Genomic DNA, 24,563 nt, shown 5'->3' with positions numbered 1-24,563 from the left:
GTTTTCTCATCTGCAAAATGGGAACCATACAGTACCTACCTTATAGGGTTGTTGTGAAGAATAAATAGACTTAATACATATATAGGCTTTAAACAGTGCCTGGTGCATAGTAGGCACTATGTAAGCCTTGGCTGTTATCATCATAGCATCTCCATAAAATCTTTCTCCTGTGGGCTCTCTCCTTTCCCAGTGCTGCTATAGCAGTCAGGTCAGGCTGTTGTGACCTCTCTCCTGAATAGCTTCCTAATTCATTTTCTTATTCTAAATCCATATGTCTTCCAATACATCATACACAGTGTTTGCACTTAAATCTTTGAAAAGTCTACTTCTGATCTTGTCCCTATCTTATTCAGTGGTCTGCAGAGTTCATCACATAAAGTCTAAATTCCTCATTCTACCCCTTCGTCCTAACCCTAGTTTCACTTTCTAATTACATTTCACTGCTTCTTCTCACAAACCCTCCCCTGGAGCCACTGCAAGCTCCCTTACTCTCTTCTACTTGTTCTGGCATGTTTTTGCTTTTATACCTGTGCTCACTGTTCTCTCCACTTGGCGTTCACTTTCCTCCCAATATCTTCTGCTTCACCTCCCAGCTGTCCTTGAAAACAAGGCCCGATTGCCACTGCTACCCTGAGGCCTTTCTGATTCTGTCATTTAACCATCCCTCTTTCTTTTCTGACCTCCAATGTTGTTGTTGTTTTAGTTCTCAACCCTAGTTACCTGCTATTACAGCTATTAATTTATATGCCCCCTATTTAGTATGTTCTATATCTTAGCCTCTAAGCCCTGTAAATCAAGGCTGATTCTTTAGTGTGTCCTACTCAGTCCTGTCCTGAACCATATGCTATGCACAGAGCAGGCCCTCTGCAAACAGGAATGAAATATTAATACTAATATTAATTGGGTCTGTGACTTATTCTTAGTCACTTTATTGCTCTGTGTTTGACTGCCTATGGAAATATTTCAACTCCAAAAAGTAAATAGGATGAAAAAATACCATCAGCAGGAAAAACAAACATACAAAATGCACAATTGATCCCCAAACAATGGATTGTGTTTTAAGAAGGAGCAGTCACGAAAATATTTGGAATCCAGTACCTTTATATCTGGTTACTACAGCTGCGTTGACACTAAGAGGCTCATGAAAGCTGACAGTGAGTGATGTGCTGCTGGTTACCATGAGACAAGCATTGGTTGGCACCTCAGGGGCTCCTGGGACAGAAGGAGAAGCACAAGGATCTTAATATAGCAAATCCTTTTCAAACAATGTTCCTGCCTCTTCAAAGGGTACCCCGAAACACACACTATGGAAACGTTTGTTTGTAGAGCCTAATAGATTTTGCTTTTCAACATTTTCATTAGAAGTCTCAATGGCCTTTATTCATTGCTATTGTGGTCTTATCTGAGCATTAGAACATCTTCTGAAGGGGTAAATAATACCAGTTAAGCCTTCTCAAATTATCTTAGAAACACAATAGGAGATTGGGCTGGACCAGTGGAGAGGAGGCCAGAAAGTGTTAGCAGGAACTGACATTGTAGACAGAGACTGTTACATTTCATAAAGTACTTTCATGTAAATCATTTCGTTGGAGACTTTTTGCAAGCCTGTTGGGTAAAAAGAACGAGTAACAGCATCCCCACTTTTAGGAGGGGGAAACTGCAGCCCAAAGAGGCCAAATTACTGGTTCAAGGACACAGTGAAGACATAGCTAGGATGGAAGCCCATGGCTTCAGATGCCCAATTCTGGACTCTTGCCAGTATGGAATGCTAACTTGCCTTGCTCTCAGGCTGCTTCCAATTACATCAGGTACTATTTTTCTAAGAAAGACTTCATGGGCAAATGTCATGTCCACTAACCTCAGGTTTCAAAGGACTTCTGATCACTCTAGGTACTTTTTAACACCCAGAAGATGTTTTGTAATTTAGAAAAAAATTTAAAAATGGCATCAAGCCTAAAAATGTGACTGATTCTAGTATTAATCTGTCCTAAAATGAGGTACCATAGTAAATACATTTATTGAAACAATTGCTGAATATCTTTTTTTAAAAAACGTGTATCAGCATTGCTAGAGATTGTTAATGTTAAAAGCAGCCTTTCATTAATGTTACTTAAGCTATTTGCTTCAAGAGAAAGGATTCGGCCTAGATTTGCTATTTAGTGTATGATACTACAGAAAACAAGAATTTCCCTGCCTTTGGTGTTTATTTATATCACAAAGCAGAGGTGGATAATCCCCAACCTAATGAACCCATCTTTCCCTTATGTTTAAATTTTCAAGCCTAATTTTTAGTTTTTTTTGTTTAAATAAGATCACCTATTGGAATAAGAGTTTAATGTTTCACAAGTGTTCGGATTTTATATGAATTTTTATATAAGGGCGGCACTAAGCAGTACCTTCCAGTGCTAATGAGTATTATCCAGAAACAAGGCTTTTCTTAAACTAACAGAAAGAACTGGTAAAGAGAATGGAAGTGCAGACAGCAGCGTAATTCATGGGTTGATTGTCCTTCTCTGTTGCCTGTATTAACCGAAGGTCAGTTTATATAAGCTGTATATAGTAGAGAGTTGAAAACAACTTAAACTGGAGCTTGAAGCAGAAACTGGACAAATAGGCAAACAAATGGTTTTCCACCTCCACATCCACAAAATATAGGCACTTAGGGCATCAGACCATCCAAGTCATTAGGCATTAGGGTGTAGCGGGTGGAAAGTGCTAGATGAGTGTGACATGGTGGAGGGAAGCCAGCAGCACTAAAGCCTCATGGCTGTTGTCAGAGAACCTATCAGGAGCCCGAAAATCAAGCAAGACAAAAGATCCTTTTACAGCCTCCCAGAGCCCTTGCTCCACATAGGCTGACAACGGCCATCCATGACCCTGTAGAGCTGCAAAAAATCAGTATAAGAAGGCCTGGCTGTCTCAAACCAGGGTTCAGTCTAGTTAAATGTACAAGTCCTCTGCTTATACTCACTGGCATGTTCAAAGCCTGTTTTCATGCGTCTGTAGAGTCGGTACCTCCACTCCCAAGCTTTCAGTTGTTTCTCTTTCTCTGTGTTGTCCAGGCTGAATCTTTCATTCTCCACCTGAGCAGACAGTTCACTCACCCTCTCCTGGGCTTCCTGCACCAGTGCGTTGAGGTGCGTTGCTCGGCTTTCCAGGCTGACAACTGAAGGGAAAAAAGTGGGGTGACTCCCTTTTCTTTCTGGGGAAATGCTACTTCGTTGGCAGGATATCTGAGAGTCTACTATGGGTTTTTAAAAATGCCTGGGGAAAGTGGAATCTATGTTCATTATTAACTATCTTACTTTGATAAGGTCTAATTGGTGACACAGCTAGTTGATAGTACACCTATCAGCTTAAGAGATTCCCATTGCCCTCTGGCCCAAATAGCTGCCTAGCAGAGTTAATTAGAATTCCACTAGTATGAGGCCCATTTCTGTTTCACATTGCACACGTTTGTTTCCGTGATCTTCAGAGGGACAAACACTAAGGGGCAAAAGCTTTGTAGGACTAGGAAGGCCTTAAGAAAAGTCCATGAGGCAAGTTGCATTCTGCTGAAGAATATGCTTGTTTTTTTTGTTTTTGGTGTTTTTTGTTTGTTATATTCTTCCCAGTTCATAGAGATTTTTGTATGTGTGTCTTAGTGGTAATTTTGTTCTTGTTAATCAATTTACTTATTGCTAACAAAGTGTTCCACTATTGCTGCCCCAGTAGAGCTAGTGAGTCCTGATGGTTGGGTGACTTGGGTGTGATCAGACATTGATCCTTGATCAGTTTGATCTTTGATTGTGGTCTGATTGGAGGAACGGTTTCTGGAGATGCCCATGCCCAAGAGAGCAAGTTATACTGGCTCCTCTTGCAGAGAGAGGTTGTCAGGCTTGATATTTCTGTTTTATTCAGTGTGTGCTAATCTTTATTTGATTCACATCATATTGTTTACCCAACCTTCCCTTGTGTGAGTGAACGTTCACGCCAATGATAGAACATTTCAAATTCTTAGGTCAGGTTGGGAGTCTGCTTCTTGCTGTTTACGCGTGGCACTCATGCATGTGAGGGCCTGCCTAGGTGGTCACTTGGTCACTTCAGTGGAGCCCTTCCTGGTTGGTGACAGAGAAAGAAGACAGCCTTAGCATGGGCATGTGGTAGAGGATCATACAAATAATGAAACAGATCAGAGTCAAGTTCTGCGGATCTGTCACCAACATGTGGTTGACATTCTGTATGACCAAAACAATATTTCCCCCTGGTGGGTGGGAAAGAAATCCAACCATTTCACTCTTCTAATCCAGAGAGAAAATATTATGGAGATAATGCAAGTGAAAATTTGTTAGATATATTTTGAAATGGAAATTAAGTGGTTATATAGGTATGTTTGCATTAATTATAGGAAACGAATACTAATTTATTATTGCCCCTGCTCACCATCAGCCTAAACTTATTTATAGATGAGGTCAATGAAAAATTAGTTGAGTCTTTTTCTTTCTTTCTTCTTTCTTTTTAAAGTTGCTGTTTAGAACACTCAGGACTGTGTTTTGCTGCAGATTTGTCACGGTTAATGAATGTTGCTATAGCAGTCGATCATGTACTCTAAATACTGTCACACTTTTTTTTTTAAGCCTCAGTCATGAGCCATGACAGAAAAATAAACAAACAAATATAAAGCTAAAAAACTCTTTCACTGAGCAGCTACACTATGCAGAATCCCTTGGGAAGGCTAAAGGAGGCCAGAATAAATGATAATATAAGTGCTGTGGATGTAGGGAAGCAATGATGGTGTATGAACATAGAGGTTCTAGAGAAAAGAAATACACATACACACACATGGGCGCATACTCCTGTGGAAAAATTGGCAATATTAGCAGCCTCAAGGTGCAATTTCCTGGAGCAGTGAGATTGACAAGTCAGTACTAAATGCTGTTAATTTAACTAACTTCAGATTAATGCTAGAGTCTGCTGTGACTGAAGCCCTCAAACACAGTCTCATTATAGCCTTGCTGGGAAGGTCCTAAATATAGGCATTGACAGTTTAAAACAAATTCGTATACATTTGTGTATTTTTAGACATAGGTTAGGCGTCAGAGTTTGTGTCACAGTTTTCAGGTTGATTAATTGACCCAGTAACTGCACCCTCTACACTCTCCCCCCCTCCTTCTTCCACTACAAATTATGGGGAAAATGGGGGAATTGTCTTTGCTAAGTCATTCAGTGAGCTTTTTATTGAAAGCCTGATGTTTGAATTGCATGCATGCGTCAACACTTGGGTGATAGACACATGATTTATAAAAATAAATTTTTCTAATACTATGAAATCCCCCCTATTAATTTTTATATCCACAACAGTTATTACTGGTGTGAATTCCAGGTGGCATTTCAGATGGACAGCTTCTCTTGAGCTATGCTTGGCTCCCCCTGGAAATTTTTCCTGCTTTTCCTAGCACAAAACATTTTGTTTCTAGACTTTGCCTTTACTTCTAGACTGTAGACCTAATGCTATTTGCGTTGTAGTGGTAAAGGGATTCTGTATCTTTAAGAAAAGCATTCACCTCTTCATAGAATAACAAGGAAGATACACAGAATTTTATAGCCAAGTAAGTTTTCCAATCATTTAGATCCCTGTGCTTCTCAAAGTGAGATACCTAACATGCAGCATAGCATGGTAGTGGTGTTGATGGGGTGCAGTGGGCATCTCTGAGGCCTCAGAATAAATATGTGTGTCTTTCTGGAGCATCAAATTTTCAATGCAGGTTTTGATGAAAGCAAATTATTTAGAAGTTAAAACAAACACTTCTATCATGGAGAAGAATGGAACATTTTCCTAAAAAATGAAGATTAAAAAAAGAAAGTTTATAGATCTCTCGCTCTCTCTTTTTTTCCCCCAGGCTAAGTTCCCAGATGCCCCTGGGAGTATACCTACTCACTTGCTTCTGTTAGAAGTAATTCCATGCACGAGTTGGAGAGGCACTAACTGAGCCAATGGTTTCAAACCATTTCACCAAGCAAACCTTTTATTATTTTCATCCTATGGATTTTAGAATAGTTTAATAGAACACTCTCTTTTGAAGGATTTTCTTTATTGACTGCCAAATCAGCTGACTTAAAGTAATCATTTTTCTCCCTATTAATAGTGACCTATATAACTGCCAATAGAAGCATCTCTTCAGTATTAGATAATCAGACCTAACAAACTGGATTAATGTTTTAAGGAAAATCAAGTAAATATGATAATCATATTAGAATTTGTAATTTTATCTTGAGTAATGATGTGTTGGTTAAGTTTTTGACACCTTGGAGATTGTTTGGGGAGCCCCATTCCTATTTTTTCCACCCCAGAATGAGAACCTTTTCAACCCCCTTATTTTTAAAGGTAAAGAAACTGATACCCAGGGAAGTGGGGTGATGATCCAAGGTTTCCTCAAAAACCTTAAATTTAGTGAACTTCCTCTAAACCTAAATGGAACGCAAATTAACCTATTCTTTATGTATTGCAGTGTTCTAATTGCTATCTATTTGGCACACGATTGGTGAACTCATTTTGGTTGGCTGTTTGGATATAGAAACTAGAAAGGTTAATGTCAATTTTGTGATTAATTTTCCTGTCCATCCACTTCCCTTTTCCTTGGGTCCATTCTCTTTTCACTTCTACCCTCTGGATATTTTGAGTCCAGAACTCCTGTATCTGTTTGCAAGGTTTGGTCTTTTCACTCTTACTGCAGTTGATCCCTTCTCCAGGCAAGCAGCTATCCCTCTGGGCAGCCATAGGCAGCACAATAGAGGGTCTGTGAGTGTGTGGTGAGCTGTCCGGCTGGGGCAAGACCACTTGGCGGCTCCTGAAATAGGCTCCATGCTATTGTGGTGTTTAATTATCAACAGCATTTCTACCACCCAGTGTTTCTGAGTGGGCATTTGTTAGAAGACCTGCCCAGCTAATTAACTACAGGGTGGGAGTGGGGGGAGGGGCAGCAACTTGGTGTCCAAAGAATACAATTATGGCTACTGTTTAAATCCTCAGATAAATAATAATCAGACCAAGTGGATTTTCTTCACCATCAGAATCTAACCTGTTGGACTTCCCTGGCGGTCCAGTGGTTGACTTCGCCTTACAAGGCAGGGGGTGCGGGTTCAGTGCCTGGACAGAGAGCTAAGATCCCACGTGCCTCATGGCCAAAAAACCAAAAACATAAAACAGAAGCAATATTGTAACAAATTCAGGAGACTTTAAAAAATGGTCCACATAAAAAAAAAAACTTAAAAAAAAAATCTAACCTACTGATTGCCAACTACTTACTATCCTTACATTTCTGTATTTTGCCTTTGCCCTGCAATTGGTGAATTTGGCCCTAGTTGATAATTGCTTAAAGCTTGAAAAATATAATGAGGGTAAAATGTAAACTAATTTTAATTTTTAACTGAGGCTTTTAGGGAGCAATTCATTTGACTTGCTTAAAGAAATACCTTTGCCCATTACTAATGATATGCCATTTTGCAATGTAGCAACAACTTTTCTATTGTTATTGGCACTTCCCTTGTTTTCATTGATGAGACATATGGGGCACCAAGACAATCATTTAACCTCAGTGTTAGAAGGATCCTTACAATCAGCCTTAAGTGCCTCTTCCTATAGTACCTTTGGCCCTGTATGATTTCCTTCATGAGGGGAAGTCACTGTTCACCAAGGCGGCCTTGTGATAATCTTACATAGAAGACTATCAATTAGTAGAGGTTTTTATTATTATTATTAAACCTATTAGTCTGTGTTATATTTTTAAGAGGCACACAAAAATAAATCAAATACTTGTTTTGATAAAATGGCTCTGTGTTCTTCCATACAAAAAAAAATCTCTTGCCCCAGATAAAAATTTTCTGTTCTAGCTACCATCCAGAAATATATTATATACGAAGTCATGTCAATTTCAACCCTGTTATTTCAAAGGAGAAAACAAGGTCACTTAGGTATAACCCTTGATTATAAGCCAATATCCTCTGGGCAACCAAAAATAGCAGTTAATAATATTTATCTTTGCGGATCATAAATGACAACCTCCTAACAACCTCACAACTGACTTGTTTTCAGCTAGGAATGTCAAAAGAAATAATATGGAGGTATTTTAATAATTAAATGTTTTTTAATTCAAAAACTCAAAGCGTAAGTTGCAGTTTACCTGTCTTGATAAGGTTCAAGGCTCAAAATTCACTTTGGTTTCACCTGGGCCTCAACCGGTTGTCTTATTTTCAGGTTTTCCCAAGGACTTAGAGTGTGGTTTCCGAAAGGTTTTAGTGATTTGGAGATTAAGTGTTTCGTTTTAATTACTGTGAACTTTCTTCTCCTAGAACTCATTACACCCTGGACATAGGGCTCTGGAATGTTTTTCTCTGCTATTTTCAGCAGAATGTGGATTCACGAAGTCCATATTATACAGTTTAAGTTGTAATTGTTGCTCTTTAAGAAGCCAGAGCCATTGACATAGAAAGGGACTTGCTGCCCAGGTCTCCCCAGCTCCAGGGGGGCAAATGGACATTTTCTCTGAAACAAACACACAAAACACTTGAAGAAATTATTTAGAAAATCCAAAGCAGATTACCCAATGACATCATAGGGAGTTTAAATATGAAATAAGGTAGCTGTATCTTCTGCTGATTTTTCGATGCTGTCCAATAGAAATACAGTGTGAGTCACATCACTTAAAATTGGCTAGTAGTGACATTAAGAAAGCAAAAAGAAATAGGTGAAATTAATTTGCATAACATATTTTAATTAACAGATCCAAACATTATCATTTCAACATGCAATCAGTATAAAATTATTAATTAGATATTTTGTATATTTTTTGGTACTTAAGTCTTGAAAATTCAGTGTAAGTTTTACATTTAAAACACATTTTAATTTGGACTGGACACATTTCAAGTACCAACAGTCATATGTCTATGTTAGTATAGTTTTAGGACATAAAATCCTACAAACTTCAAAAAGTGCCTATATTGGACAGTGTTTCCACAACACTATACAACAGATGGGTAAAATATTTAAATTCTCCACCAGAAAATCTTGGGTTTGTTTTATTTCGTTTCTGCAAGTTATATTGGCTAACAATCTTTTTGACCATTTACAATGTGCCAGGGAAATGTTTTAAACCTATTACATTCAATTCTCAACCATCTTAGATAGGTAGTGGAGTAGCCAGCCTTCAAGAGGGCCCCTAGTGATCTCTGTCTCTTAGTTTTCACACCCTGCACCAGGGCTGATCTATGTTGGTCATCGAGATAACAAGATTCAGCAAAAATGATAATATATCACCTCTGATATTAGGTTATAAAAGAGACTGTTGCTTCCATCTTGGTTGGTCTCTGTGTCTTTCTTAAATTATTTGCTCTGGGAAGCCAACTGCCATGTTAAGGAACAGCCCTATGGAGAGGCCCATGCAGGAAGGGACACAGGTCTCACCAGCAGTCACTCTGAGTAGGCTTGGCAGTGGATCCTCTGGCTCAATCATGCCTTTAGAGGATAGCAATGGTTATGTTGGCAGAATTGAGGGACAGGAACCTCCATGGTGAGTGGGTGCATGTGCACATGTATGTGTTGGGTGGGCCAACAAAGGTATCTTTAAACTTTATATGTTTTAATTTTTGGCAAGGAGAATATATTCTGTGTTGCACGTATATTTAAAATTTAAAAATAAAAGAATGAAAAGACAGTTATCAGCTCTTGAAGAGCAAGTGACTGGAACTTAGGCTATGGCCACCTGACCTCTAAATAATTATTTGGAAACAAACAAAAAGAGATAAATTCACTTGATATTTACTAAAATCATTCCCTTCAAAATTAGTAATATATTCACACCCTTCAAAACAAGTGAAAGTAGGCTTGGCATTTATTCAGTTCAATTAAACACACAGTTTTTGAGCGCCTTCTGTTTGCTGGGGATACAGGGACACGTGAGGCAAATTTTGCTCTTGTGGAGTTTACATTCTAACACAGGGGAGAGAGAAAATAAGGAAATCAAAACCTGGAGAAGAATATCATACAGTGATTTCAGCGCTATGCAGAAAACGAAAAGTGATGTGATTAGAAAGTGACTTTAGACTTTGGATTTGGTGGCCAAAGAAAGACTCTCTTGAAGATGTGACATTTAAGGTGAAATGTTAAGAAGGAGTTAGACCGAGTAATGATCGAGATTAAAAGCACTTGATCATTTCAAGCATAGGGAATAGCAGTCCAAAGGCCTTCTAATAAGATAGTGAGGAGTGTTCAAGGAATGGAATGGAGGCTGGGGCATCACGGGTGAGGGGTGAGCAGTCTGAGATGAGGTTTGAGAAGGAGCAAGTTTGTAAGTCAGGGTGAGGATTTTTACACCTATTTTCATGAAGCAGATAAAAACATCTGGGGACGCATTCTAGCAACCCGCCTAAGGCTTGTTCTTTACGTAGTCTTAATGCTTGCAAATCTTTGTCTTTTGAAGGTGGATTTGATTTCAGGAAACCTCTCTAAATCATCGGAAACCACGACTGGTGAACATGGAGGGTGATGACGCTGAGCAATGCTGTTTTGGAACAAAAATCAGATGTGACTCTAAGCAATGAGTCAGATTTTCTCATAAACTGGCTCTGAGGACAAACCCAAAAGCGTTTAGAGCAATGGCAGCACTGTTGGAGCAAGTGTGGGGTCTCCCATGTGGACCCTCTTAAAGGATAACATTCGAGTGGATTGTAGACTTTCTGGTGTGTTTGTTTACATAAAGCCAGCCTCATTAGTTTATAGTCACACCTCTTAGACGTGCCCTGAACCAGTCCCAGCGCCAACACGGACCCTTGACTACTGCAGAAATAGTGGTGCATCCTGACCAGTCTGCCAAAATTGTAACATTGGTGTCTGCACCACACTCGGCTGACAGCTACTCTGCGATCATATTTTATGAAGTAACCGAACATAATTAATTCTGGGAGACATTTCTTAGTTCCACAGGCAGTATCCAAGGGAAAGTGAGAGAGAGGGGTTCACAAAGGATTGCAGAGAGAGAGAGAGGAAAGGGTCTAGAGAGAAGGGAGAATGCAGCTATAGGAAAGGGCAGAAAGACTAAAAATGAGGAGCGTTCTGCCATATTATTAATCGGTGTAGAAATAAAAACAGTCAGGCTACGTCTGCAACCAAAGTTCAAAACAATGCCTGGAAAACTCAATAACGGCAACAACAGCAGGTTCCCCACAGTGTAACTTACTTGAAGACAAAGTTTTCTTCATACATTGTGTGTGCAAGTGCACTGTACACGTGTGTGTGTGTGTGTGTGTGTGTGTGTGTGTGTGTGTGTGTGTGTGTGTGTGTGTGCTAAAATTCAGTACCTGCAGTTCCCAGCAGTATTAGGCAGGACTTAAAATTCAACTGAAATTTCAACGGAAAATTTATCAGCACCTACATATGTGCCAGGTTTTGGGGTCAAAAGATGAGATAACATCCGTGTGAGTGACCAGATTTGCACGCGGTAGGTATCCAAAAAGAACTAGTTTCTTTACGGTTACTGTTTATAGAGCCGAAATGATGCCAAATAGATAGCAGCCTCAGAAAGGCAAGGACCTCATTGATGATTTGGTGTATTCGTCCTGGAGACTGTTGAAGTGTGATTCGAGGGTGGAGGCAGGATGTGAGTTAGAATAAGGGAGGGGTTTATGACGAGGGACTTTCAGTTATGGAGCAAGTCTTTCTCAGCTGTTGTTCAACTGAGTATGAGTTATGGCAAATGGGATACCGAATGGATGAAAAAAATCAAAAGTATAGCCCCCAGGTATCCTGTAGTACCTTTGTACATTAACTTTCCTAGCACTAGTCCTTTTAGATTCTGGGCCTGTTTCCTGAGCTTGGCACACATATGTGGGATTCTACTTCAACAATGGCTAATGTTTTCTCCTAGAAGGAATGAATATTACTTTGTGCTGCTTACCTAAAGGTGGGAGGAACAGAAAAAAGTTGCCGAATAAAGATAGTAGATTCATCTAATGAGCAGGCTGAGGTTCTGTGTATATTTAATTTATTTTTATTTTTATTTTTTTTTGCGGTACGCGGGCCTCTCACTGTTGTGGCCTCTCCCGTTGCGGAGCACAGGCTCCGGACGCGCAGGCTCAGCAGCCATGGCTCACGGGCCCAGCTGCTCCGCGGCATGTGGGATCTTCCCGGACCGGGGCACGATCCCGTGTCCCCTGCATTGGCAGGTGGACTCTCAACCACTGCGCCACCAGGGAAGCCCTCTGTGTATATTTAAATTTGAGGCAGTGTGCAAATTTGGGTGGCCACTTCTGGAACTTTCCTTATGAATAAGGAAATGTACATGGTTGAATTTCAAGCCATGTTTATTCAGAACACCTTCATATAGCTCTATGATTTCAGGGGCTAAAGCCCAGAAGACATGCCTGACCAGTGGCTTAGAAGGTAAATCCCTAAACGTATCTGTGTCTTTGTGATTCCTGTTACGAAAGGAGAGAATTACAGAGGACTTTCTTCTGAGTTACGTCAGGATCTTTGGTTGGCATACTGAAAAGAGTATTGGGCTGTTTTCAGAAGGGAACACACAGGGGAAGGGAAGACAGAAAATTTACCCTATTAGAAATCCTGAAATATTTAACAGGCATTAGAAGAGGACAGATGGAGTCAGGAAAGGAAGGGGTTGAACATCTGCAGTGTGACAGTGAGTGTGCTAATGCTTTCCCACAAATACCAAAACAATACAGAAGATCTGGGTTCAAATCATGGGTCCACCACTTATTAGCTTTGGAGCACTGGATGAATTATTTGTCTTTATTTCAGTTTCCTCGTTGATCAAAACGAGCAAACTGACTCTCATCTCACAAGCCAGTGGTCAGGATCAAGTGAGATGACGCAAGCAAAAGCATTTTTGCAATGTGTAAAATACTCTAAGAACTTAAGACCTCATTCTCCTATCCTGCCTCTGCAGCTTCTGGGGATCAGTTTGCAGTGGGTGCTTGCTTATCTGGTTCTAGCTGGGAGACTCTGGTTTTTCTCATGGGCTGGCTCATACTCATGCACAGAAACAATTTGATTTCTCTGGTACTTGATACATAAAGTGAATTAAAAATTCCTTAAAAACAGACTGTGTTCTTCTATCCTGCCTCTTTTCAACAGGAATGGCATCTCAGCTCATAGGACAGCACAAAGAAATACACCACAGGGTTTTAGCAAAGGCACAAAGGGAAAGGTACAGGGGCCCGGTGGCCACAGCCTTCTTTATTAGTTATTTGGAAAGACAGTGAGTTCACACAGCAGGATTCCAGGCGTGGTATCTCACACACTTGGACTTGAATCCTTGACATCCCTATTCATTCGCTAGATGTGTGACCTTTGGTCAGTCACTAAACCCCTCAGAGTCACGAATTCCTCTTCGTCAAGATGGAGTTAATAACATCATCCTGAAGGGCTAGTGTGAAAACTGGAGATAATGTATGTGGAGATTTCACAGGTTCTCAATCAATAGTCTTTTGCCATTTTTACACATGTGGGAGTCTCTACGTGATCCTATCTCTTTAACTTTTTGGGTGGCCAAGGTGACTTAGGTGTCATATTTCCTAGAAGCTAAAACCTGGGTTTCTCTCTCACTGTCCTTTACAAGTTTGTGATGGTAATGTGGTTACCATCCCACAGGGAATGAGAAAAACCAGGGATCTTTTGAATGAATTTGCTTTCCGTTTAACTAAATATTTAGTACTTGGGTTATTTTATGGAGATTTAATTATGCACAAGGGGGATTGGGGAGATTGGGAGTATTACTGGTTTCATGGAAAATGCAGAAATTCTTTGCAGCGTCTCAGGTAAGTAAGACTAATGTTTCATCCAGCTCAGTGCGGCAACATCTGGATGAATGGTCTCCTTGTTCCTATAGAATGGGGCTCAGTCTGCATTCTCTATGTTCAGACCCCTTGATTCTCTCTCCGCCGCTCTCTCACTGCATCTTTAGGACAGACGTTATTGCAACATAAATTGGAAGGCAGCAAATAAACCTTTGTGATTTCTTCCATCCTTATTTGCCCATCCCTCCAAATCCTCCAGTTCCACTAAAAAGAAGCAGCACTTTGATGCTGGAGCTCTTATTGAAGAGCCCCAATGCTACTGAACCCAAGTCCTCATTCTTTTTGACATGGACGTGGTGAGTTTAGCATTTTTAAAATAAAGAGTTTTATGATACAAGGTTCTGCCTCTGTACCTAGTTTTTGGGTGGCAGGGGTTTATGAAATTTAGGAGCAGAGATGTGACCTCTAATTATATATTTGCTCGCTTCTCTGTCAGCCTTCTGGGTCTCACCACTTGGAAGTGAGTGAATCAGTATTAGTGAAACTAACAATTTGATGAGTTTACTTTTTTCTTTCAGGAAACATAAAAACTGTGGCTCAGAGCCATTGTGGTCATTGGGTCAGAGAGTTTGCACCTAAGGGAACATGAGTGCCTCCCTCAGAACGTTGTGTGAGGATTAAAGGAGTCAATACATGTAAAGTGCTCAGAATAGTGCCTGGCACAGGGCAAGGGCTATATGATTTTATCCCATCCACTCCTGGGCGGGGTCTATGACCTGAGAGCAGTTCCCTGTGGTAAGTACTATCAGCTCTACTTCAAAATACATCCAGAAAGAAGCCATTCACAAAAGACCACATACGATGGGATTCTGATTATATGAAATCTCCAGAAGAGGCATATCTATAGAAACAGAAAGTAGATTCGTGGTTGCCCAAGGCTGGGAGGAGTGGAGAGGTTGGGGTGAGATAGCCGAAGGGTATGGGGTTTCTTTTGGGGTGATGAAAACGGTCTAAAATTGACTGTGGTGATGGTTGCACAAGTCTGTGCATATACTAAGAACCATTGAATTGTACACGATAAGTGAGTGAATTGTATGGCATGTGAATTATATCTCAATAAAGCCGTTAAAAAGTACATTCAGAATTCCACCGCTGCTCACCATCAATGTCACCACCAATGTCACTACGGTGCTAGTCCAAGCAACTGGCATCTGTCTCCTGGACCATTAGAATAGCCTCTTAATTGGTTTTCACAGTTTCACAGTTGCCCTAACCACTGTGTATTCTCCACAGACGGCTGTAGTGATCTTTTATTTTTTAATTTTTATTTATTTATTTTTTTTTGTGGTGCGCGGGCCTCTCACTGCTGTGGCCTCTCCTGCTGCGGAGCACAGGCTCCGGACGCACAGGCCCAGCGGCCATGGCTCACAGGCCCAGCTGCTCTGCGGCATGTGGGATCTTCCCGGACCGGGGCACGAACCCGGGTCCCCTGCATCGGCAGGCTGACTCTCAACCACTGCGCCACCAGGGAAGCCCTGTAGTGATCTTTTAAAATATAAAGCAGAATATGTCTTCCTCCCTCCCTCCCTCCCTCCTTCTTTCTTTCCCATGCCACGCAGCTTGTAGGATCTTAGTTCCCTGACCAAGGATTGAACCTGGGCCCCAGCAGTTACGGCACCGAGTCCTAACCACTGGACTGCCAGGGAAGTCCCCAGAATATGTCTTTCATCTGCTTAAACTGTTTCACTGTCTCCCCATCACACTTAAACTCAAAGTGAAACTTCTCACCTTGGCTAATCTGCTCCTGTATGATCTGGTCCCTGTGACTTGTCCCTCAGCCATCACTCTCCCCTATGTTCATTTTGCTTTAGCCACACCGGCCTTCTTGTTCTTCAGATATGGCAGTCTCTTTCCTACTTGCCCCAGAACCTTTCTGTTTGCCATTCACTCTGCCTAAAATTTGACCCCATATCTTCTCATAGCTCATTCCTTGATATTGCCTAGGACTAGGCTCAAATGTCACTGCATTAGAGAGGCTTTTCTTGCCCAACTCTATTAAAATAGTCCCCACTCCATCAATCTCCACCCATTCATTCACTTTATTTTCTTCATAGTATTTATCACTATTTGAATTTATATATCACTATTTGAATTTATATATTAATTTATCTGTTTACTTGATTGTTGGAAATCTACTCCCCTAGTACGTAAGTTCTTTGAGCGTAGAGATTTTTGTCTTGTTCACCACTGCATTCCTAGTACTTAGAACATGCCCTTTCCTCACTGTTTGTTGAATGAATGAATGGAACCACCATATTGACTGTGGACAGAAAGACATTAACACACACATACTCATTCTCTTTTCTATCTCATTCTTTTTTCTATGTATATGCCCTGTGCTATAGCCTCACTTGGAGTCTTTCACATATCTTAAAACTTGCATTCAATTCTTACGAGGAAGTTCCTTTGAGGTTCCTTTTCAATAACATTCTGTGTATTCTATTTAGAACGTAACTTGATGCCTAGACTGATAAACACTATCACTGTTTGCATGAAAGTTCATGAAAACACGTAAAGGATTTCAGAGCCTATGCTTAGTCAACCATTCATTCTAAGGGCCAGCAATGGCTATTTCGGTGGCATAAAGCTGCGGTCTGGCCTTAACAGTACATGTTTTATTCTTGAGTTTACTTACAGTGTGGACTTTCTTGGGCCCCTGTTCTCAGAAGAATCCTAGCAATGGGCACATTGTTGGTCATGATGGCAATATCCAGAGGTGTCAGTCCCTCACTGTTAGGTGTGTTGAGATCTAGTTCTTCCGACGTGTACTGATACAGGAGGATCTGCACAGCATCCATGTCTTGCTGTTCAACTGCTTCAAACATGGCTTCATTGCCCTGGAAGTTCTGGAAAAGCATGAAGCAGGTTCGCACAATTTCATAGACCAGCTTGTCTTCATGGCCTAGCTGTTTTGAATTTTAGGGACTGCTTCAGTGACTGCATTCCCACTTATAAGTGGTATAACTGCTATTTATTCCAAGGTCTCCAAAGTAAACACTGTTGGACCCTCCCTCCATCTTTTTTAATGAACATTGAAAAGATCTGTACGTTTAGATGCATTGAGACAATATAGAATACAGTCTATAGATAAGAGCAAACATCAGTTTTTCTCAAACCAGTCTTTTGTGGAATACTGTTCAGTAGGCCGTCATAAGGTGTTCTATGAAGAAAGTAGCATGTGGTCAAATGAATTTGGTAAACATTAGATTAAACCAAGTTACTGCATTATTTTATTGTAAGACCCCTCAAGCCCTTTAGTAATTTTAACATGCAATTATGACTCTCTAATAGGTGAGAAATATGACCTGTTTCAAATATTTTTTCACAGAACATATTTTTCATTATATTTGTTTTAACTGTCCTGGAATAAGGTTCTACCAAACACAGTTTGGATAACGCTGGCATAGATAACACAGCACAGGTAATTTAAATTATGACTAGCTTGGAATATACTTTCTCTGTTTCTCAAACTCATCCCCTCCCTTTCCGTCCCCGTGTTTTGACTGTTTCTCAGACTGTTACCAGATCATGGCACTGACCTACCTGTTGCTAGTCTTAGTCTCCTCCATCCCTACTCCATATTGATACGAGTAGTCTTTCTAAAATTTACACTGCTACATGTCCCTTCCTTATTTACAAATCTCTAGTAGGTCCACACTGCCTGACTCCCTAACTCCTAGACTCCTTTATACTAACCTCTACACTTTCTCAACCCTGAGCCCCAGCCACTGAATACCTGGCATTTCTGAGACCTCAGGTGAGGGGCTCAAGAGGTGGTGTCCAGGGAAGGTTTCAGTGAATGGGTGGCAATTGCTTTTAGGGCCTGAGAGGGCCAAAAGTTGAATATTCATAGGATACAAATCACCTATAGAAGAGAATAGCTAAAGACAGTATCTTTCCTTTGAAAAGTTCTTTCAGGGGATTAATAGTAAGCAAAGGAGAAACGCTTTAGAATTCTCTCAAATACATATTTCTGTAGCTCATGGGATAAGAGCAACACATATACTATTCATACATTTATCTGGTATCTTCTTCAAGAGTTGCCAGGTGTTTAAACATGTTGAAATACCAATGGTCCTGAGCTAGCATAGTGGTTGCCTGGTTAAAATGTGGAAGGTCTTCAGTAACCACATGTTTAGGTAGGCAGGTTTTATTTTTAGTCTCATCAAAAATCAATTCTCCCATTCAAAGGCTACAGGTCGACATAGCTGAGTGCGTAACACATGAATGAAATTGGAGGAAAACACAAAGCTATTATGCAAATGCTTGTTTTGACAGAGGGGACCCAGGGGATAGAACTGTTTGATATGCAGCTCTCTTTGCTACATGGCAGTCTGCTGAACCAAAAAGTGTTTTGTCGACAATCTGCTAAGCTGAACAGCCTCTGATGCTTAGGCCGTAACTCAGCCACAACCAAGCCCTCCCAGAAGATGAGTTTGAAATGAGAAAACAAACTAGAAAACAAATGAGTGCAAAGTTAAAATGCTGCCCTGTCCAAACAACACAGTTGTGTATTTGTTTGTGATTCTTAGTATGTCTAATTTCTCCTGTGCCATACTTGCTCTCACTCTTAAGTCATTTCCTTCGCCATGCTTTTGTTGGCAAACTCTAGTATGCTTCTATCTGGAAAGGCTAGGGCTCATTTCTGTTTTAAGCTCAAACAAATGGTGCCATTACCCCCTGCAGAAATACCCTTGCTGAGCATGATAATATTATGCCCTCAGCTTCTACTGAGGGGCAGTATAAGAAACTGCTATGTGAGAATGTTTATAACATCCCCAGTACTACTCTTTATTCTCCATTACATAATTCACTATGACATCTTATAGAAGCCAGAGGACTTAGCAACAGGAAGATATTCATTTGGTATACTTGCAGTTATTAGCTAATGGAATGCTATTACCAATTGTCCTTTCCCTTCTGCTTTGACTGACTAGGAACTCAGAGGTAAATGTAATGATAAATTTTAGGTACTGTATTTGCCTAGGTTTTTGGTATATCTATTTCTATTTCCATCCCCACTATTTTCTTTTTCCAGTTTTTTTCCTTCCTTCCTCCCTCCCACCCTCCTCCCCTTCCTTCTTTCTTTCTTTTTCCCTTTCTTGCTCCCTTGCTGTCCCCCACAATCACCATCGCTATTGATTTATTTACCATTGTATAATACATGTGCATTTTTTTTTGTTTTTGCCTGGATTCTGTCTTGAACGCCTTTGGAAAGCATATGGGGTATACATTACAAATAAATAAATAAAATATTGTTCATTGTTCATTCAATATTTGAATGAACACTGGATTTGAATGAACACTGGATCTCTCAGAAAGCCTATTTAATCTCAAACTCCATATTTGTCAAGCTGCTATTTTGTGGGCTCTTTGGTCTATTAGAGAAAGAAAAACTAAGGGAAATAAAGGAAAAGAAATTAAGAAAAAGAAAGGGAAAATCTCACAGTCACTTAAACTTCGACTAACATATATATGTGCAGTTCCTACCTTACCTGACTTTCAACATTTATAAACTTGCAAACATCAGGTTCTGGAGTAAACGTGGATCATCGTAGTATCTCCTTAAATCCAAACACAACTGCACTAATCAAACCAAGATGAAAATAAAGAGTTTTATTACCACCGAAGTCTTTCTGAGACTCAGCCGGTCAGTTCTTGTTCTAAAAGAGGCTTCATCAAACGAAGAGTGGCTCCCTTTCAGTTTCTCAGAGAGGTTCCGGTACAGGCGTTTGGCAGCACTGGGAGATGATGGGGCGCTATGTTTTTTTGACTGAGAAAGATGTAAATTCTGCATTTGTTGGGTCATTTTCACACGGCAATTCCTAAGAGGAGAAAAATCTAATGTCGTAATAATTTACACAACATAATTATAAGTTGACAAAAAATTTTATCATCCCCAGTAACCATCTGGAATCCTAATAAAATATTATAGCTGGAAGGGACCTTAGAGATCATCAGATCCAGCTTTTTCATGTTATAGATGAGGAAGCTGAAACCCAGGGAAGGGAAGCAGCTTGTTTATGGCCACATAGCGAATTGGTGGCAAGAATGAAATGACAACATCCATTTACTATATAAACATGTGCATTTACATACAAACATATATGACTTGAGCCTCTACGAAAAATCTTTTGATCTCTGTCCCACTGGGAGGAAGTATCTCAATTCTATAACCCAGGGAGTCTGTTCAATTATTCTTGGCTATATATAATTGGAATTTTGCTACTTATACTCTAGATGCTGTCTTCTGTTGGGTGTATAAAAGAGTGTGGTTGTTTCCTGCAGATCCCCCTTCTCTCAAAAGTGTTAAACTGTGCCTGTTGTCCAAGATTTGTTGGACTATCGCAGTGCCCAGAGCTTTGGGGAATTTGTACCGATAGGCTCATCCCTGCTCACCCCAGATACTTCAGATAGTGTCCTCCAGGACACTTAGTACTGGCATTCTCCAAGTAGTATTTGACTGCTGTTCCACAAATCTCTAAACGGGTCCTCACCAACGTCATACCTGAGGTCAATTTCCAGGAGGTTAGCTATGGATTTCAAAGGCTGTCCATCATTATGTTGGGTATTGCTATTGAAATATTGATGCTACCAAGGCTGTTGCTGCCTAGCATGTGTGTATTGGATGAACAAATGTATGAATGAAATAATTGGCTAAGGCAGTTATGTGCAAGGTGTCTCCACCCCTGGTGCAGCCTCTGGTACATTGGACCCAGGCCTCTGGAGCATGCAGCTGCCTTCCCACCACCTGCCCTCAAATATCCAGTGGAGTCTTCCATTGGTAATGCTGCCATTGCCACTTAGCCGTGACCCTTAGGACATCTTCAGTCCTTGAATTTTTATAGCTTTATGGACTCTGATATAATACCACGTAGAATCTCTTTTATTGACCAAACTCTTCACAGCACTGACTTCAGTGATTCTCCAACTCCTACAGGATATAACCATATTCTTTAGCTTTACATACAAGTGCTTGCCTCTCTAGCTTCATCTGGTACTGTACTTCTACATTATAGGTTTCAGTCTTTCTGATCTCCTTAGAGTTTCCTAAGTGGTTCAAACTCTTTGCTGCCTCTGGGTCTTTGTATGCACTGCTCTGTATGTATTAAAATTCCATCTGTGCCTGCATCCCCTAGGAAACAATTGTTGATCCTTAAAGTCTATGCTCAAGTAGTTTCTGACACTCCAGGGCAAATTTGGATATTTCTTTACTCATTCACTCAGTATGTGCTTGTTACAGTAAATACTTTACCACGTTACAACTGTTTGCTCGGCTTTCTGTCTCCCAGCTGGTCTATATGCTTCACAAGAGCAAGGACTGCTAAATATTACTTTTTATATCCCCAGTACCTAAAATGTGCCTGTCTCAGGGTAAAAGAAATATAACAGAGATTAAGATGTGAATCTCCTCTTCCACCTACTGATAATGGGATCTTGGGCAAGTTACGTAACATGTCTGCATCTCATTTTTCTAATTTTTGAAATAGAGAAAATAACAACAACTACATATTATGGTTGTGAGGATTTGTTGAGATAATGAATGTAAGTAGCTTAGAATGTAGGCAGACTTCTGGCAGCTATCATATTTATTGTAGAAGATACGCAGCCGATACTTCAGAGTAAATGAATGCACATTTGAGAGTCTATTACATATAATATAGTAAGGGTCTACCCAGAAAGCTCATTTCCTCTCATGCTTCTGAACTGGGTTCCATGTCCACTAGCACCAACGAACCTTGACTTCCTTGCACTTTAACAAATGGAGATCCATCTTCATTACATGGTTGAATGTCTTTAGGCACCTTTTAAGTCTTGCTTGTAATTTTCTCCAACACAGACTTCCTGGTGCCTTCTGAGGAGGTCAGACCTATTCACTATTAGTCATATTCATCAGGCCCTACCCATTCTCAGCCAAACGGCCACATTTACATTTGGAAGGAGGATGTAAAGCACTGTCTGTAGTGTGTATGTACATGTGGGTATATTTTCATTAATTTTTAATAATCTTTTAATTTACACAAAAGCAGTAGGTGATTTGGCATCTTCCTCTTTCTGCCTACAAATCTTTTACCTATAATTCAATAGCAGCCATAGCACTTCCTCTATGTCTTAACCATTCCCACAGAAATTCCAGATTGATATGCAAGCTAGCTTACATGGGGATTGCCTTTACTTATTTACTTCTGCCTCCTGTCTCTAGCCTTTTCCTTCAGCATTAAGCCATCTGTCTTGTCTACATCATTATCATTCCCCAAATAACTACATTCTTTAGTATCTCCCACAGTGCCCTGGAGTCCAGTAAATAAATTCTTGTCGATTGATCAAATTCCAGTGACTTGCCCTCTAACTGATGACACCTACCCACATGGTCACTTCTGTCTTTGCTCATCTCCTGTCTGTTCCCTTCACTCAAAATAGGTTGACTTTCTCTGTCTCTTTGACTTCCTTCTCATAGTACCCCAGCTGTCCCTTCCTTCCAGGTCATCCTTTAGCACGTTTCTGTTTTTCTAGATTTCATCTATCATTATATTTTCTTTTCCTTCTCTATATTTAAAATTTTGTCTGATGAGAGATACTGAGAAAGACAACTTTCTATTATCTGTTCTCATAAACATGCACACCCTTGCCAGCTAAATGTGCTCTTACATTTTTACCATGGAAAGGGAAAAGCGTTTGAGAAGCAGAGGAGCTTTGGCTCTGGAATTTGGCAGACCCAAGCTTGAACCATGATATTTTTATCTGTAATCTGTGTAACTTTGGGCACTTTAATAAAATTCTCTGAGTCTGTGTAGTATATAAAAAGGTTTATTACAGAGTTGTGAAGATTAAATGAATTAACAAAAGGTATGCATCCTGTTGGGTACATAGTAGCCACTCAGTAACTAGCAGCAATTATTAAGGTTACTTCAAGTCTTCTTCCCAAACCAGAAACACCAAAGTACACTGTAATAATTTAAATAGTTTTGTTTGTTGTAAACATTGTTTTGAATCTGATTTTATGTATTTACTGTACTTCATTTTTATTTTGATAAAAATACGTTTAGATATTTTAGTGTGTATGTTTACAGTAAGTTATGGTAAAACAGAAGTACCAAGTAGAGCTTCAGACTGTTAGAGGGAAGAGAGGAATAAAGATGTCTAAAAATACTTGGGAAATAAAAAGAAACAAAATTAGGAAACATAATAAATAGAAATATAAAATGAAGGAGTAGGATTAAGACTGAATATGTGAGCACAATACATTCAGATGGTTTACTGTTCCTAATAAAAGGCAAAACTCTCCAACTGAGATTTTTAAATGGCCATTTACAAGTGGTACACCTAATTAAACATTTCACAGAAATATTAAAAACAAAAGAAAAGTATGACAGTGGGAATGGCAAAATAAGGACCTCTGAAAATCCTCTTCTACATAAAAGCAATGAGAACATCAGCAAAAATTGTCAGAATTAATTTTTCAGAACCCTGGAAATTAACCAAAGGTTTGAAGCAATCCAGGAAGTGTTTATTCAAGAAAAGTAACTGAATTTGGTAAGAATAGTAAGCTTTGTGGCATTTTTAACTTGCTTCATTCCCATATTCCTCAGCTCTGTGGTAGCCTTGAAGACTAAACAGCCTACATTCATAGTAAAAACCAGTAGCCTGGCAGCCACTGGATGGTGCAGAATAGTAATGGAGCGTCTTTAAAACCCCATTTTGAGAGAATCATCATTATTTGACACTTCTGGTGGTTCCCTGGAAGAACTCACTCACAAGACTTTTTTTTTTTTTTTTTTTTTAATTTATTTGACTCTGAGTTCACCAAGTGCACATAACCTTTTCCTCTGGGGCATCTATTGAAAACAAACATCAGCAATGGCTTAATATCACAGCTGCCTGAGGTGGTGGATAAGAATGGTAGCAAACAGTAGATAACCAAAAAGCGTAAAAGGAAAAGTTGAGGAATTAGATGTCCATAGAGGGCTTTGAAAAGTTCTGACACATTCCTGGGGATCTAGCAGGTCACAGGCATGCCCAGAGCTGAGAGCATTCTCATAAAGTACCTGAGAAGGTCCTAAGCTCTCATCTCTGTCTGACTTTGAGGCTCTGTGCCAGCAGGATGTGAAGGCTAAGGCAGAGCTGTCAACTGCCTGATGAGTCTTGAAGGTGTGCCCCAACATATACATAGAACCTCTTTGCCAAGATCAGTTCTAGGCCTTTAAGGAAATTTGTGTTCAGTCATTAGCTGACCACTGAGCTAACCAAGCAAAGACTTCAGTGGCCACATATGACAAGAATACAGACTTTACAGATATAGTTCTGTACTTTACAAATTCAGTTAGAGGACAATCTGATTTCTAGAGTTGCCACATTACATTATTTAAGATGCCTAGCTTTCAACAGAAAAAAATATGAGACATGTAAAGAAACAACAAAAAATTTTTCCATTCACAGGAAATAATGCAGTATATTAACATTGCCCTTGAAGAAGTCCACATGTTGGGCTTATTAGACAAAGACTTTATTTTTTTTAATATCTATCTATCTATTATTTATTTATTTTGGGTACAGTTGTTTTACAATGTTCAGTTACTTTCTACTGTGCAGCTAAGTGAAGTAGAGTTCCCTGTGCTGTACAGCAGGTTCTCATTAGTTATTTTATACATGTTAGTTTATATACGTCAATCCCAATCTCCCAGTTCATCCCACTTACCCCCTTTGCCCCCTTGGTGTCC

The 24,563-nt window shown here is 39.9% G+C and overlaps 1 protein-coding gene across 1 annotated transcript in view; it reads right to left on the bottom strand.

Moving 5' to 3' along the window:
- Positions 1-24,563, bottom strand: part of ANKFN1 (ankyrin repeat and fibronectin type III domain containing 1) — a 123,287-nt gene that overhangs the window by 87,186 nt on the left and 11,538 nt on the right. Inside the window, exons 2-5 of the mRNA XM_024757542.1 lie at positions 19,469-19,670; positions 16,481-16,691; positions 2,972-3,166; positions 1,099-1,212 (exon numbers count right to left, since the gene is read on the bottom strand). Coding sequence (XP_024613310.1) covers positions 1,099-1,212; positions 2,972-3,166; positions 16,481-16,691; positions 19,469-19,670 — 722 coding nt within the window. The remainder of the gene's footprint in view (positions 1-1,098; positions 1,213-2,971; positions 3,167-16,480; positions 16,692-19,468; positions 19,671-24,563) is intronic.

The sequence above is a fragment of the Neophocaena asiaeorientalis genome, unplaced genomic scaffold (genome assembly GCF_003031525.2).
Source record: "Neophocaena asiaeorientalis asiaeorientalis breed wild unplaced genomic scaffold, Neophocaena_asiaeorientalis_V1.1 scaffold327, whole genome shotgun sequence".
Classification (NCBI taxonomy): Eukaryota; Metazoa; Chordata; class Mammalia; order Artiodactyla; family Phocoenidae; genus Neophocaena; species Neophocaena asiaeorientalis.
This window is presented reverse-complemented; position numbering and strand designations above follow the sequence as displayed.